This window comes from Ahaetulla prasina, chromosome 4 (genome assembly GCF_028640845.1).
Source record: "Ahaetulla prasina isolate Xishuangbanna chromosome 4, ASM2864084v1, whole genome shotgun sequence".
Lineage (NCBI taxonomy): Eukaryota > Metazoa > Chordata > Lepidosauria > Squamata > Colubridae > Ahaetulla > Ahaetulla prasina.
The window spans coordinates 148,286,461-148,301,336 of NC_080542.1; the positions used below are offsets into that span (position 1 = coordinate 148,286,461).

The 14,876-nt window shown below is 47.4% G+C and overlaps 1 protein-coding gene across 27 annotated transcripts in view; it reads right to left on the reverse strand.

The window, feature by feature from the left end:
• Positions 1 to 14,876, reverse strand: part of LOC131198937 (protein piccolo-like) — a 135,380-nt gene that overhangs the window by 23,773 nt on the left and 96,731 nt on the right. For 24 of the 27 annotated variants that reach the window (XR_009155201.1, XR_009155199.1, XR_009155197.1 and 21 more), the window contains 5 exons: positions 4,959 to 5,053; positions 3,633 to 3,845; positions 2,882 to 3,056; positions 2,365 to 2,424; positions 1,976 to 2,268 (listed from right to left, as the gene is read on the reverse strand). Coding sequence is in view for 22 of the 27 variants with exons in the window: in XM_058184257.1 (XP_058040240.1) it covers positions 1,976 to 2,268; positions 2,365 to 2,424; positions 2,882 to 3,056; positions 3,633 to 3,845; positions 4,959 to 5,053 (836 nt within the window). In the remaining 5 variants the exon portion in view is untranslated. The remainder of the gene's footprint in view (positions 1 to 1,975; positions 2,269 to 2,364; positions 2,425 to 2,881; positions 3,057 to 3,632; positions 3,846 to 4,958; positions 5,054 to 14,876) is intronic. The other 3 variants (XM_058184256.1, XM_058184270.1, XM_058184269.1) reach the window with 3 other exon arrangements.

Below are 14,876 nucleotides of genomic sequence, written 5' to 3' on the forward strand. Positions count from 1 at the left end.
TTCATATCTAGAGAGAGATAACCTCCTCCAGACACTCCTTCCCCCTTCTCCACCCCGCTCCAAGAAAGATGGTCATTTCGCTTGGAGGTTGAATTCCCTCTTTCCTCCAGCTCTCATGTTCCACCATCAAATCAAGATCCAGGAAAACATCTGCTGAACATGAAGGCTGCTGGAAACCGTTGGTCCATCAGAATCAACTCTGGGACAATGTTTCAAAGTTGACCCCTTTAAGATGGGTGGACTTCAACTCCCAGAATTCCACACTGATGGAATTTTGGGAGCTGGAAGTCCACCCATATTGAAGTAGCCAAGTGTGGAAAAACAAGAGTTCTGGAGCAGGACATGGACAATCATGGATATGTCTGTCTTTGCTACCAGTGAGAATAAAGTAAGAGAGAGAGAGACATTCAAGGTGGAGAATGATAGACATTCCTTCAGGTTCTTCCCTGGTCATTCATGATCTCCATCTTTTTTTTTATTTTATTTGCATTTATATCCCGCCCTTCTCCGAAGACTCAGGGCGGCTTACACTATGTCAGGCAATAGTCTTCATCCATTTGTATATTATATACAAAGTCAACTTATTGCCCGCAACAATCTGGGTCCTCATTTTACCTACCTTATAAAGGATGGAAGGCTGACTCAACCTTGGGCCTGGTGGGACCTGAACCTGCAGTAATTGCAAGCAGCTGTGTTAATAACAGACAGACTTCGTCTGCTGAGCCACCAGAGGCCCCCCTTATCTTAGAGCTAAGTTTCAGGTGGTCCTTCCGGGATGGGAAGGGATGGAAAACCAAGATATGGGCTCAACTCATAGGCGAATGAAGAGTGGGCAGTGAACTGTCAACCTTGGAGAAGTGAGAACATCATGTCTATTGAAGATGATCAACTGATCCAAAGAAATGAATGAGTGAATGAACAACTCGATCAATAAAATGATCAATGAAGTCTTCAGCAACGCTTTGGCCAAGAAGACCAGGCTAGTTAGTTTAGAGGGTCCTAGCAGAGACCTTCAGGATTGGGAAGTCCTTGGTGGTTTCTGAGCTGGGTGGTTTCCTTGTGGACGTTTCGTGACCCATCATCAGTGCTAGAAAGGAGGGGAATGTTGCAAAGAGGAGGAGGAGGAGGAAGAGGAGGAGGAGGAGGAGGAGGAGGAAGAGGGCTGTAGGGTTCTTGGTGTTCTCTGAGCTTGGTTGTTTGCTTATAGAACATTTCATGACCAAACTAAGGAACATCATTAGTGCTAGAAGCGGGGGGTTCCCTAGTTGGGTCACAAAATGTCTGCAAGGAAACCATCAAGCTCAAGTCCCCCTCCCCTTCAAACCCTCCTCCCTTCTACCACTGATGATGTTCCCTAGTTGGGTCACAAAACATCTCCAAGGAAACCACCCAGCTCAGAGGGCACCAAGGCCCCTCTCCAAAAGTTCAACCCTGAGCTACAAAAATTCTCTTCTACAGGGACTTTCAGCAGCGATGAGGTTCTCTGGGCCAGCTCTGGATTCATCTTCCAAAGGGGTCCGCTATGAAAGTCCTGCTTACAGGCTACCTTGAGGAGTCCCAACAAACATCTACCACCAATCCTGGGTCAACCCCTTCCCTATCACGGCAGGGAAGCTCCATGGACGTGTTTCTGGAGTCCATCAGGACTTCCCCAACCTCTTGACCAAGAAAGAGAAGGTTCATAAACACCTCCTGCTCACAGCGAACTCTCACCCAAGACACTAGCTGTTAGGAAGTTGAGGTCCTTCTCCTTGGGACAGTGATATCTGAACGGCAAAGATCCTGCTCCATCAGAACTGAGCCAAGCATATTCAGCCATGGTCCCTCTTTCTCTCTCTCCATGTGACCAACTAATTAATCTCCTGCACTCCATACTTCCAAACCAGGATGGTGGCATCTCCGCAAGGTTATTGGGTTGAGGAACCATCTCTGGATCTCTTCGGATCGACGGTGGTCCCTTAGGAGAACAACTCACCTTTCCTCCACCCGGCTGATATTTGATGTTATCTGTGGAACCGATCTTGGACCGGACGTTCTTCAGATCCGGAACGGAGATACTGGTGGAAGGACGGGAAGGCTTGGAGACTGGGCTGGTTTTGGGAAGAGCCTTGGGTGCCGATGGTGGCTTCTTGGCTTCGGCTGTGACGCCCGCCATCCCCGGAGACTTGGAACCCACGGGTTTTGCCTTAGGACGGGCGGCCGAGGGTCCCAAAGGTGCAGGAGAAGAAGTGGTGGAAGCCGGTGCGCTCTTGGGACGGCTGGGCTCAGCTGCAAGGGGGGAAGTGGAAGAGGAAGGTGAGGGGGACAGCAGCATCCCATGGAGAAAGGAGGACATTTGAGGAATGGATCCGAGAGGGGGATTACCTGTTGATGACTTTGCCGGGACCTTCTTCGCATCGGCGGCTTTGATTTCTGTCTTGATGGCTGCACAACATAAAAGAGACCAACGTCGGTTAATTCCCAACCTGCTTTTGTAGTTGTTGTTGTTATTTTTATGAAGAATCCAAGAATGTATCCGACAAACCTTCCCCTTCGCATTTTCCCTGTGACGACAACCCAGAGGAAAGGAAGGAAGGAAGGAAGGAAGGAAGGAAGGAAGGAAGGAAGGAAGGAAGGAAGGAAGGAAGGAAGGAAGGAAGGAAGGAAGGAAGGAAGGAAGGAAGGAAGGAAGGAAGGAAGGATCTTCCTTCTTTTGCATCTACATTCTGCGTCTAACCCCATTCCCAAGTCGGGTTAGATTTCCTGGGGCCCTGGAGACCAACCCAAGGCTCCACGTAGCTCCTTCAACCTCCAATGACCCACGGTGACGGCCCACCTCCCAACCCTCCATCCACAAAAGGCCCCCTCCCCAGAATTTCCCAGGCACCAGGGGACGACTCACCAGAGGGCTTCTTCAGTGGCAAACCAGCTGTGGTCCTTGGGCTGGGCAACGTCCCACCAGCAGCCACCGGAGGCTTGGAAGTAGCCGAAGTGGTCTTCACAGTTGGCCGAGGGGAGGTCGCAGAAGGGGACTTGGAAAGGGGCACCTTCTTCTCTGGGATCTTAACGTCGGTCGCCTAGTAAGGAGAAAGAAATTGCGTCGGAACAAGGGGCGTATTCCATGTTCTCCAGAAGTTCCTTCGGGTTGACATGCACAGTTGGGAGGGGCCTTAGAGGTCATCTGGTCCAGGGGTCTCCAACCTTGGTCACTTTAAAACTTGTGGACTTCAACTCCCAGAGTTCCGGGAGTTGAAGTCCACAAGTCTTAAAGTGGTTAAGGTTGGAGAACCCTGATCTAGTCTAAACCCCTGTTCAAGCAGAGTCAACAGAGTTGGAAGGGACCTCGGAGGTCACTCCTGCTCAAGCAGGAGACATATTATTAAAGCCATCTAAACTATCTAAACCAGAGAGATTTACGGAAGCCGTCTTCTGTACAGCCTCTCTTCTAAGTGTCTTTCTCCACTCGTTATAGAGGGGTGGGTTCTGCCGTCTCTTATCTGCCACTTCAATAGCCAACATCTCTTCATCAAGACGCTGGAGGCGTTTTCTACGTTCAACAGCGAATATCCAAAATGTCTTACAAAGGCGGAAAAAACACACACCATTCCCGGCACGGTCTCTGCAATTTCCAGAGGGTGTGGAAGCTTGCTTACCTTCGGTTTAACCTCTCGGGAAGTTAAATTGGAGGGTCGTGCGCCACCGGTCGACGGGCGTTTGGGCGTGGTGGTCGCTGCCGCAGAGGGACTGGCAGTGGCCTTTTTGCTTGGGCCCAGGGTGGCCGAAGCCGGCCGCTTGGCGGGGGAAACGCCAGCCGTCCCGGGCTTGGCTTTCGCTGCAGCGGGTTTTACCCCCACGCTGGCTGAAGGCTTGACGTGGAAACATGCCCGCAAGCCGAACGGAAAACAAAGAGACGACAGAGAGAGAGAGAGAGAGAGAGAGAGAGAGAGACGGAACGAAAAAAAGAAAAACAGAAAAGCCGGGCGTTGTAAATGAAAGGCTGAACATTAGGCAAAAAAAGCAAAAAAAAAAAAAAAATTAAAAAAAACAAAACCCAGGCGCAACTCAGGTCAATTCAGAATTAAAATAAGGACGGCATAATTCTGTTCTCTGAGATCAAAGGGAGAACCGGGGAATTTTCAAAATCGGATTATCAGTCCTCTGGGGAACAGAAGTGGAAGAGGATTCGGGAAGGAAGAGTCGAAGTTTTGTAATAGCAGTCAGGGGTCCTTGCTGCTCTCTGATCTTGGTGGTTTTCTTGCAGACGTATCGTTGCCCAACTATGTAACATCATCAGTGCTTGAAGGAAGGTGGGCTTTGTGAAGGAGGAGGAAGAGGAGAACTGGGGGAGTCCTTGGTGGTCTCTGACAGTTTTCTTGCCAACGTTTCATTACCAAATTAGGTAATATCATCAGTGCTACTGATGAACCTGGAGCAGGATTTCTCCACCTTGGTAAGTTGGCCCCCCACATCTTTCATGGCGATGAAGATGGATGAACCAAATATGGAGATGGTCCACACATGGTCCATACATGTTCAAGCTACTAAGCTATGTATGTCCACCTAAAAAGCCATGAAGTTCATAACAGGTTTTTCTCAACTGTGGCAGGTGTGTCCATCCATCTTTAAGGGAGATGAAGGCAAGTGGACCAAATATGGACTTGGTCGATACATCTCCAAAGGTCCATCCATGTTCAAACTACCAAGTAATGGTTGTCCACCTCAAAGCCATAAACTTCCATAAGTGTTTCTCAACTTTGGCAGCTTGAAAGATGTATGGACAACTTCCAGGAGTCCCCAGCTAGTAGTGGACTTGAAGTCCAAACACCTTCGAGTGACCAAGGCTGAGACCCACCGTTCTACAGATTGCAAGGACTTTCTCCTGAAGGATCATCTCAGAGAACAGACCTTAGCGCTAGCTTAGAAGAAGCAGGGTGAGAAATCAAGCATGTCAGAAGCAGAAAATGTGGAAGAATCCTCACCTTGGTCTTCTTCTCAGGACTCGGTGGAAGGTCCTTGCTGGGAAGGGCAGCTGCGTCTTCCGATGATGGAACCTCAACAGATGCCTTCACCTCTTCTGGTTTGGTGACACAAAACAAAGACCCAGAGACAACACTGTCAGAATTCAGAATTCACACAATACAACGGGTTTGAAGGCTTGAAGGACTGCAGCCCAAGTGCCTATCACAGTGTTGTGTTTGGAGTGGACTTGGACAGTCTCCTGAGACAAGACCTTGGGAGGAAGTTCCACCTTGCTTTGAAGGGGACCTCCCACCCATAAGCCCAGGATAAACCTGGGGCTGAATTTATATATCCCATCTGCTCCCCCAGACTTCCGTTTCCATGACGTGAAGCTAAGAACCTGGCTTAGGGACAAGCTAGCTTGTAAAAAGCAAGCCACGTTCACAGCTATCTGCCCCAAAGGTAGAAGAGACTATGTGTAGCTCTGGGTGGAATTGTGGGATCCTTGGTGTTCTATAAGCTTGGACAGACTTTTCATTACCAAAGTAGGCAACACCATCAGTGCTAGGAGAGAGGAGGGAGAGGAGGAAACGGAAGGAGGAGGAAGAAGAAAATCAGAAGAAGGAGGAAGGAGGAGGGGGAGGCGAACAATGAGAAGGAGGATGACAACAAGAATTAGGAGGAGGAGGAAAAGGAGGAAGGAGGAGAAGAAGAATTAGGAGGAGGAAAAGGAGGAAGAGGAGGAAGCGCTAGAGCTTGGTGTAGACCTTTCATGACCCACCTAGAAGCGCTAGAAGAGAGAAGGGGTATCCAAGGAGGAGGAGGGCTGTTTCCTTGCAAACATTTTATGACCCAACTAGGTAACAGCATCAAAGGAACTGTACATAAATACAGAGCAAACCATACTCCCTTCTAGCACTGATTATGTTCCCTAGTTGGGTCATGAGATGTCTGCAACAAAACCACCCAGCTCAGAGAGCACCACGAACCCCAGAGTCCTTCCTCCTCCTCCTCTTCCTCCTTCTCCTTTAGAAGATTCTTATACAAGTTTTTACCAATAAATTAATTTAGTTGGGAAGATTCTTTCAGCAATCAATTTAATTGAACCTTCATATGCAATCCTGGCCTTTCACCCCATTTAACCTGGCAGGGGAATTCTGGGAATCGAAGTCCATAAAAGGTGGAAAAATAGCTACTTACGACCGCAATGGAGCCCAAACATTCCCTTGCTAAGCGAGACAGTTGTTAAATGAGTTATGCCCCATTTTACAACCTTTCTGGGCACAGGGGGTTAAACGAATCACAACAATTGTTAAGTCGTTAAGAACCTGCATTCACTTCCCTATGGATAGTGCTCATCAGAAGGTCACAAAAGGGGATCGCGAGACCCCCCCCCCCCGGGTTGTTGCAACCGTCATAAATACTACTCGGTTGCCCAGCAGCTGAATTTTGATCCTGTGACCCTGGGGAAAGATTGCCACGGTTGTGTGAAAAATGGACGTTTAAGTGTGAAAAACAGCACTAAGTTCATTTTTTTCATCCTTTTTTTCCCCTGGATGGCCACTAAATGAAATGTTTTAACTTGAGGACAGCTGGTAGTCTCCCAAATATGGCTCTCAAGCCCTTCCCCTCCCCTTCCTCGAAGGAACCGGACACAGCCAGGCAACCCAAGGCACCCGGGTTCAGAGGAGTTTCAAAGCAAACCATTTTTCTGGAATGGGATCCGGTCTCCTGGTCGGTTGGACTAGATGACCTCCTAGGCCCCTTCCAACTCTTGTTATTCTGTGATTCCTTAACGTCCACCATTCCGGAATGTTTTTTCATTATGCCAAGTATGACCAAGTTCACAGTTTGGAGATGGATGGATGGATGGTCAGTGTATAAGAAACTATGAGCTAGGATAGCCATAACTACAAGACAGCCGATGGGAACTATTTGGAGACCGAGAAAGAAGATCTGCTATGGGCCATGCGATACAGCTCGGAGCCTGGGCAGGGTTTAGCTTAACTGGTGTGTCTATAAGAGTCTGTCCTTGCGTGATTGATTCTGTAGCTTCTGTGCTTCCGAGTTTTGGTTCTTCCGGTTGTGGCTTCTGCTTCTTACCCTTGTACTTGCTACCACGTTGCAAGAGCTGCATGGGTATTGTATACATGCATCGTCTTTTATATTATTGTATACAAACAAGTTTCTTCTATAAATGAATCCTGCTGAATCATTTACTTGTGTGCTGGTTGGGTCACTGCAAACTCAGACAGATAGTGATAGGTAGATGACAGACAGACAGACAGACAGACAGACAGACAGACAGACAGAAAGAAAGAAAGAAAGAAAGAAAGAAAGAAAGAAAGAAAGAAAGAAAGAAAGAAAGAAAGAAATTAGAGGGGGGAGGAAGGATGGAGGGTGAGAGGGAGAGAGGAAGGGATAGATAGATAAGATAGATAGATAGATAGATATAAGATAGATGAAGAAGATAGATGATAGATAACGATAGATACATAGAGATCATAGATAGATAAGATAGATAGGATAGATAGATAGATAGATAGATGGATGGATGGATGGATGGATGGATAGATAGAAAGAAAGAGAGACAGACAGACACAGATCGATAGATGGAGAAGACAGATGGAGAAGATAGATAGATAAGATAGATAGATAGACAGACAGACTAGTTAGATGAAAGATAGATAGATAGATAGACAGATGACAGACACACAGATAGATAAGATAGATGGAGAAAATAGATGATAGATAATGATAGATACACAGAAATCATAGATAGATAAGATAGACAGAGACAGACAGACAGATAGATAGACTATGATGATAGATACATCGAGATCATAGATAGGTAAGATAGATAGAAAGACAGACAGACAGACAGATGAAGTAGATAGATAGATAGATAGATAGATAGATAGATAGATAGATAGATAGATAGATAGATAGATAGATCGATCATACATATACATGTATATATGTATGAATAAATTTCTCCCGGCAGCCTCCGGCAACAGGCCAGCATCCGTTGCCTCCCAGCCAAGCTAGTTCACCCACAGTTCAAAAGCCAGCTTGGCTGAAGGCGGTTTGTCGCCAGTTTGTCAAAGCCAGCCAGGTTCTGAAAGGGGTCAAGGACAGACGTCAGAGAGCCCAGAGTGGACACAGAACTCCCTTGGACCTCCAAGAGAGGAGGAGAAATCTCCTTGGGGCAAGGCTGACTAATGGGCAGCCACCCTCTCCCCCACCACCCCTCCCAGATCCCGGCAGCTGCAATACACACACACACACACACCACACACCCCTTTCACAAGACCGACTTCAGGTTTTGCCATCTGATAAGACAATGGTTTGTCCGAGGATCATAGGACCTGCGGTCCCAGACTAAGAGTTTCTAAAATGGTGAGGACGGGCAAAGGAAGACCACCCCCAGACCCTTTTATGAGGACTTAAGGGTGGGGGGGGATGTCTCTCCTCTGCCACCCTTCGAAGGGGGTTAAGCAGAGGAATGTTGGAAGGATGAAAACCTGAACATTTGTGGGGCCTCTGCTGCAGTTTTTCAATGCTGGCATTGTTAAGATGGGTGGACTTCAACTCCCAGAATCCCCCAGCCAGCATGCTTTAAGACGGATGGACTTCGACTCCCAGAATTCCCTAGCAAATACTGGGTGGATGCCTTTTAAAGCATGGTGGCTAAGAATTCTGGGAATCGAAGTCCATTCATCTTAAACCTGGTTATACCTGGGAGTTGGAGTCTATCCCTCTTAAAGTATCCTGGCAGGGGGATTCCGGGAGTCAACCCACCCCTCTTAAAAGCATGCTGGCTAGGAAAGTCGAAAGTCCATCAATCTTAATGCTGGGGAATTCTGGGAGTTGGAGTCCAGTCAGCTTCAAGTGGCCAAGTTATCCCTTAGACCTTGAGCGAAGCTGGCAAAAACATCCATCCATCCCTTCTGGCTTCCAAAAAATATTGTATTACACCAAGTAATGTGAATAAATTGCGTGATGTGCCATTGTCTTTCCCAGAGGAATTTCCGTCTCGGATTATTCGACACATTTGATACTTAGAAGATGATTTTTAACCCCCCTGTCCCCCCAAATACTGGGCACAACAGAACTTTTATTGCTTCGAATTAGATCTTCGCCAGCGCACTACACGGAATTACAGATTTTTTTTAAAAAGAGAAACAAAAGGAATAGGCAACTCCTTCACCAAATCCTAGCAAATCTACCCAGCAAAAGGATCCCAGTGGGAAACTACTAATTCTTTTTAAATTAAAAACAAAAAAACAAACAAACAGACCGGATGGGGTTATGCAACCGATTAAAGGCAATTATCTCCATTTGGGGGCATTTTAGGGCAGATAAACCAAAGAGAAAGAGCTCGGAGGGAATTGAGGGGATTTGATGGCCTGGAAAGGAGCCGTTGTGTGTTGTTGTTGTTGTTGTTGTGATTATCGAGCAGATTATCACACAAGGGGGGAGAATCTGGCATTTCACGATCCAATTCCGCCCTCTGGAAAGGAATCCAATCAATGGGACTTTTTTATTTCGGTTTGCAAATGTCAGTTCCAGGAAGGGAGGGAAGGAGGAGGGGAGGGGAGGGAGGGAGGGGAGGGGAGGGGAGGTCCAGGTCCTGGAGAGGACAAGGGAGGGGAAATGGGAAGGGAGGGAAAGGAAGGAAGGAAAAGGGAGTGGGAAGGAAGGAGAGGAGGAGGGAGGAGGAAGGAAAAGAATGAAGAGAGGGGGAGGGAGGGGAGGAAGGAGAAGGAGAGGGATGGAGAAAAGAAGGAAGAAAGGAGAAGGACGAAGGGAGGGAGGGAGGAGAGGAAGAGGAGGAGCAGGAAAGAAAGAAGGAACGAGTGGGAGGGAGGGGAGGAGAGAGATGGGAGGGAGCAAGGGAGGATGGATGGAAGGATTGCAGGAAGGAAAGAGGAGTAGGAAGAGAGGAAGAAGGGGAAGGAAGGAGAGAGAGAAAGAGAGAGATGGGAGGGAGCGAGGGATGAATGGAAGGATGAAAGGAAGGGAAGGAAGGAAGAGGAATATGGAGAAGGAAGGAAAAGAAGGAAGGCGATGGGAGGGAGGGGAGGAAGGAAGAAAGGAAGGAAGGAAGAGGAGGAGGAGAGGAAGAGGAGGAGGAAGGAAGGAGAGAGAAAGAGAGAGATGGGAGGGAGCGAGGGATGAATGGAAGGATGAAAGGAAGGGAAGGAAGGAAGAGGAATATGGAGAAGGAAGGAAAAGAAGGAAGGCGATGGGAGGGAGGGAGGGAAGGAAGAAAGGAAGGAAGGGAAAAGAGGAGGAGGAGGAAGAGGGGAAAGAGGAAGAGGAAGAGAGAGAATGCCTTTGGGCCAAGCACCAGGAGATGGGGAGTTCTAGTCTTGCCTTAGCCATTAAAGCCAGTTGGGAGAGCCAGTCAAAGTCAATGGCAAGTCAAGGGGGAAGCCGAATTCACTTAAACGACCATGGGACACAAAGGCAGAGGTTCGTTTAACAACCGTGGCCAGAAAGGCCGTAAAAGGGGGCAAAGCTCACTCGGTCACTGTTTCACTTAGCGACAGAAATTTGGGGCTCCGTCGTGGTCGTATCTTGAGGACTGCCGTTGTTTTTAAACAGGTCCGACATTCAATTCCAAATCCCTGCTCCGAGAAGCTGGCTTTGTATAGTTTGCAATCTGCACAAAAGCTTTGCGGTTTCCTTGCACAATAGACAGCACAAAGTACCTACACAAAAGCTCAACAAAGCTCGACTAACCCCCCCCCACACACACACACACAATCCCAAAACCCAGGCTAAACCTCCAGGGAGTGAGTCTCTCTCTCTCTCTCTCTCTCACACACACACACAAACACAAAAGGTTGAAAAAGCAAACTGGAGAAAAAAGAGATTTAAGGAGGTGGGAAAGAGGCTGCACAATTGGGAAGTTCGTGCACAAAAGGCCTGAAGGGTTTCAGAACATGCTGGCGCCTGGTTTAATGAGGGTGGGGGATGCGTCACTGGGGGCTCTGCGGAGGAGATAGGGGAGAAGAACAGAGAGAGAGGGAGGAAACAGAAAGAGGGAGGGAGGGAGGATGAAAGGGAAAGAGAAAAAGGAAGGAAGGAAAAGGGGAAGAGAAAGACAAGAAGAGAAGACAGGAGGGAGGAAACAGAAAGAGAGAGGGAGAATGAAAGGAAGGGGAAAGAGAAAAAGGAAGGAAGGAAAAGGGGAAGAGAAATACAAGAAGAAGACAGGAGGGAGGGAGGGAGGGGAGGAAGAAAAGGGAAAGGGAAAGAAAGAGGAAGGAAGGAAGGGAGAGAGAGAGAGAAGAAGAGAAGAAGGAAGGAAAGAAGGGAGGGAGGGAGCAAGGAAGGAAGGGGAGGAGGAGCAAGGGGAGGAGGGAAGGAAGGTAGAAGAAAGGAAGGAAGGAGAAACAGGGAGAGAGGGAGGAGGGAAAGAAGGAAGGAAAAGGGGAAGAGAAAGAGACAAGAAAAAGACAGAAAGAGAAAGAGAAGGAAGGAGAAGGGAAGAGAAAAAGAGAAAGCAAAAGAGAAAAGGAGAGGAACAGAAGAAGGAAGGAGAACGACAAGAGAAAGAGGAGAAAAAGAAATGAAGGAAGGAAGTTGACGGAGAAAGAAAAAGACAGAAAGAAAGCAAAAGAAGGGCAAGAGAAAGAGATAAAAGAGAAAGAGGGACAGAAGAAGGAAAGAAGGGAAGGGAAGAGAAAGAGGAAGGAGAAATATAAGAAAGAAAGGACGTTGAAAGAGAAAGAGAAGAAAGGAAACAAAAAGGGAAGAGAGAAAGAGAGGAACAGAGAGTGGAAGGAAGGAGAAGGGGAAGAGAAAGAAAGAGAGAAGGGAGAAAGAAAAAGGAAGGAAGGAAGGAAAGAGGCGAATGAGAAAGGAATTGAAAGTGAAAAAGGAAGGAAGTGAGGAAGTGAGGAAGGAAGGAAGGAAGGAAGGAAGGAAGGAAGGAAGGAAGGAAGGAAGGAATGTAGGGAGGGAGAAGGAAAGGCAGGCTTGACGGGGCAGAAGAAATCGAGGCTTCTCCGGGCGGCGTCAGATGGATGTCGTCTCTCGTGCGTAAATCTAGGTCACAACGCACAAAATGGAGGAGGGAGGGCGAGTGACAGACGGCACCCTGGAGCGCAGCAACAGCAAGACACAAAAAAACCCCTTGTGTGCAAAAACAGCAGCCACGGATAGCTTCCTGCCTGCCAAAGGACTCCAACACCCATGATCCACCGGGGAGCCTTTTCAGAGAAACCCAGCCGAGCTCGGAAAAGTCTGTCGGAGAAGCGGGTCGGGGATTTCTTTTTGTGGGTGGAGAGAGGGTGGATTTCCCAGGGAAGGATCCCTTTTTGGCGCCTTTTGGGGTCCCCAAGGATGGGGATCCAGTCGATCCCCAGGTCTGCTTTTCATCTGAATTAAATCTGAATTACATGAAATCTGGAGTCTGGGGACCGAAGGAGGATCGGAACCCAAAACCAAGGAAAAAATAAATAATTTTAATCCAGATTAACAGCTCCTACTTTTCTTTCTGCGGGCAGTCTTCGTTTTATGACCACAATTCAGGCCATGTCTACTGCTAAGCGAGACTGTCCTTAATTGAGTTTTGTCCCGTTTGATGAACCTTTGACCGAATCCATGCTATCTCCAACTCTCTTTGCCCCAATACACATAGTCCTCGACTTACGGCCATAATCGAGCCCCAAATGTCCATTGCTAAGCGAGATGTTTGTTGCATCAGTTTCGCTCCATTTTATGACTTTTCTTGCCACCGTTGTTAAGTGGATCTGGTTTCCTCATCGACGTTGCTCAGACGGTCGAAAAGGGGATCACGTGACCTCGGGACGCTGCGACCGTCATAAATACGAGTCAGTTGCCAAGGGTCTGAATTTTGATCAAGTGACCACTATTGTGTTAAACACGGTCCAAAAGTTGCTCTTTTCCAAGTTTTCCAAGTCCACTAAATGAACGGTTGTAAATCGAGGATTTTCCGTAATCCGAAAGAGTAGATTACGCAAGGGGGATCAGAGTCAGATGGATCTGACGGGATCTGAAGGAGAAGGAAACTTGCAAGCAGCAGTGAGATCCCAACCCAGCAGGACTCTTTTGTGACTCAACACCGATGCCATGCGGAAGTTGTATTGTCTACCTGACAAAAAAAAATTTATAAAAAAATTGCACTCTCACCAGGAACTAGAAACTTGAGATATGCAAACGAGCCATTCGCAGAGGTCACAGGGACTCAATTCTGGCTCTTTTGTTTCTGGTTTGACTGAAGTCACCTAAACTTTCCATAGAAATCCTTACGGATCACCCAAAACCCCCAGGGATCGACTTTAGGGATCTATCGTGGAAAAACATGGAATTTGGAAGCAAAAAATGGACCGAAATTTTAGAGAAACCTCCTAAAATCAGTCAGTTTTTGATCCGTGGCTCCGATTCTTTCCCATTAGACATAAATATAGCACACAAAAAAAGGGAAAGAATTTCAGGTAAGTTCATAGTCCTCTATTTATATCTGTTCGTTTAGCGACCATTCAAAGTGGTCACAGCGCTGAAAAAAAGGGACTCAGGTCCACTGTTAACACTTACGTCTGTCGAAGCGTCCCGTGGTCACGTGAGTCAACATTCAGCCACTTGGCCACCGACTCATATTTACGACGGTCCCCTTTTGCGACCTTCTGACGAGAAGTCAACAGGGAAACTGGATTCACTTAACGACCGTGTGACTGACTTACCAACTGCAGGGATTCACTTAACAAAGGTGCCAAGAAGGTTCGTAAAACGGGACCAAATTCACTTTGATGCTGTCTCGCTTTGCGGCGGAAAGGTGGGGGGGGCTCTGTTGCAGTCGTAAGTCGAGGACTACGACCATATTGGTGGATTTTAAGAAATGGAACAAAGGAAGGTATTATTTTTTTTCAACTTTTATCCACTCTCCAAATCGGTGAAGGCAATTCAAAATCAGAAATCCGATACAGGCAGTCCTCTTGGCTTATGATGGTCCTCTTACTGACCGTTTCAAGTTACAACGGCGTGGACAAAAGGGACGTACGACCAGTTTTTGCACTTACGACCGTTGTAGCATCCCCAACTGAACAAATGCCTCTCAACTGTATGGAGGGTCACACGATCCCCTTTTGCGACCTTTGGACCAGCAATGGGGGAGCCAGACTCACTTAATGACCGGGTGACAAACTGAGCTATTGCAGTGATTCGCTTAACGACCACGGCCCGAAAACCTGTAACAAGGGGGCCAAACGCCCTTAACAAATGTCTCACTTATCAATAAGGTATTTCAGGTTCCACTGTGGTCATAAGTCGAGGACTGTCTGCATTCTGTCCGTCAAAACATCCTTCTTCCTCCCCCAAATCCCAAACTGAGCTCTGGACAACCACTCCTTTTTTTATTTTTAATTATTAGAACTTGGTTGAGTTTCCAAAAGAGAAGAAAAGAGAAACAGGCGAGATTACAAAGATTTGGGTGGGGGGAGATGAAGAAAAAGAGAAGAGGGAGGGAGGGTAGAGAGGGAGGGGAAAAGAAAAAGGACAAAAGAGAAGCATGGAAAGTAAGAAGGAACGAAAACAGGAAGGAGGGAGGAAGGAAAGAAAGGAAAAGAGAAAGCAAAGGAAGGAAACAACAAAAGGAGGGAGGGAGGGGCAGAAAAAAGAGAAAGGGAAGGAAGGAAAGAAAGAAAGAAAGAAGAAAGGAAAAGAAAGAGGTGGGAGGGAGAGAAAGAAGAAAGAGAGGGGGAGAGGGAGAGAAGAGGAAGGAAGGAAGGAGATGAGGAAGGAGGAGAAGGAGGGATAGAAGAAAGGAAGGAAGGGAGAAAGAGGAAAGGAGAATGAGGGAGGAAGGAAGAAAAGGAAGGGGAAAGTAAGAAAGAAAGAAAGTAAGAAAAAGAAAGAAAGAAAGAAAGAAAGAAAGAAAGAAAGAAAGGGAAGGAAAGTAGGAAAGA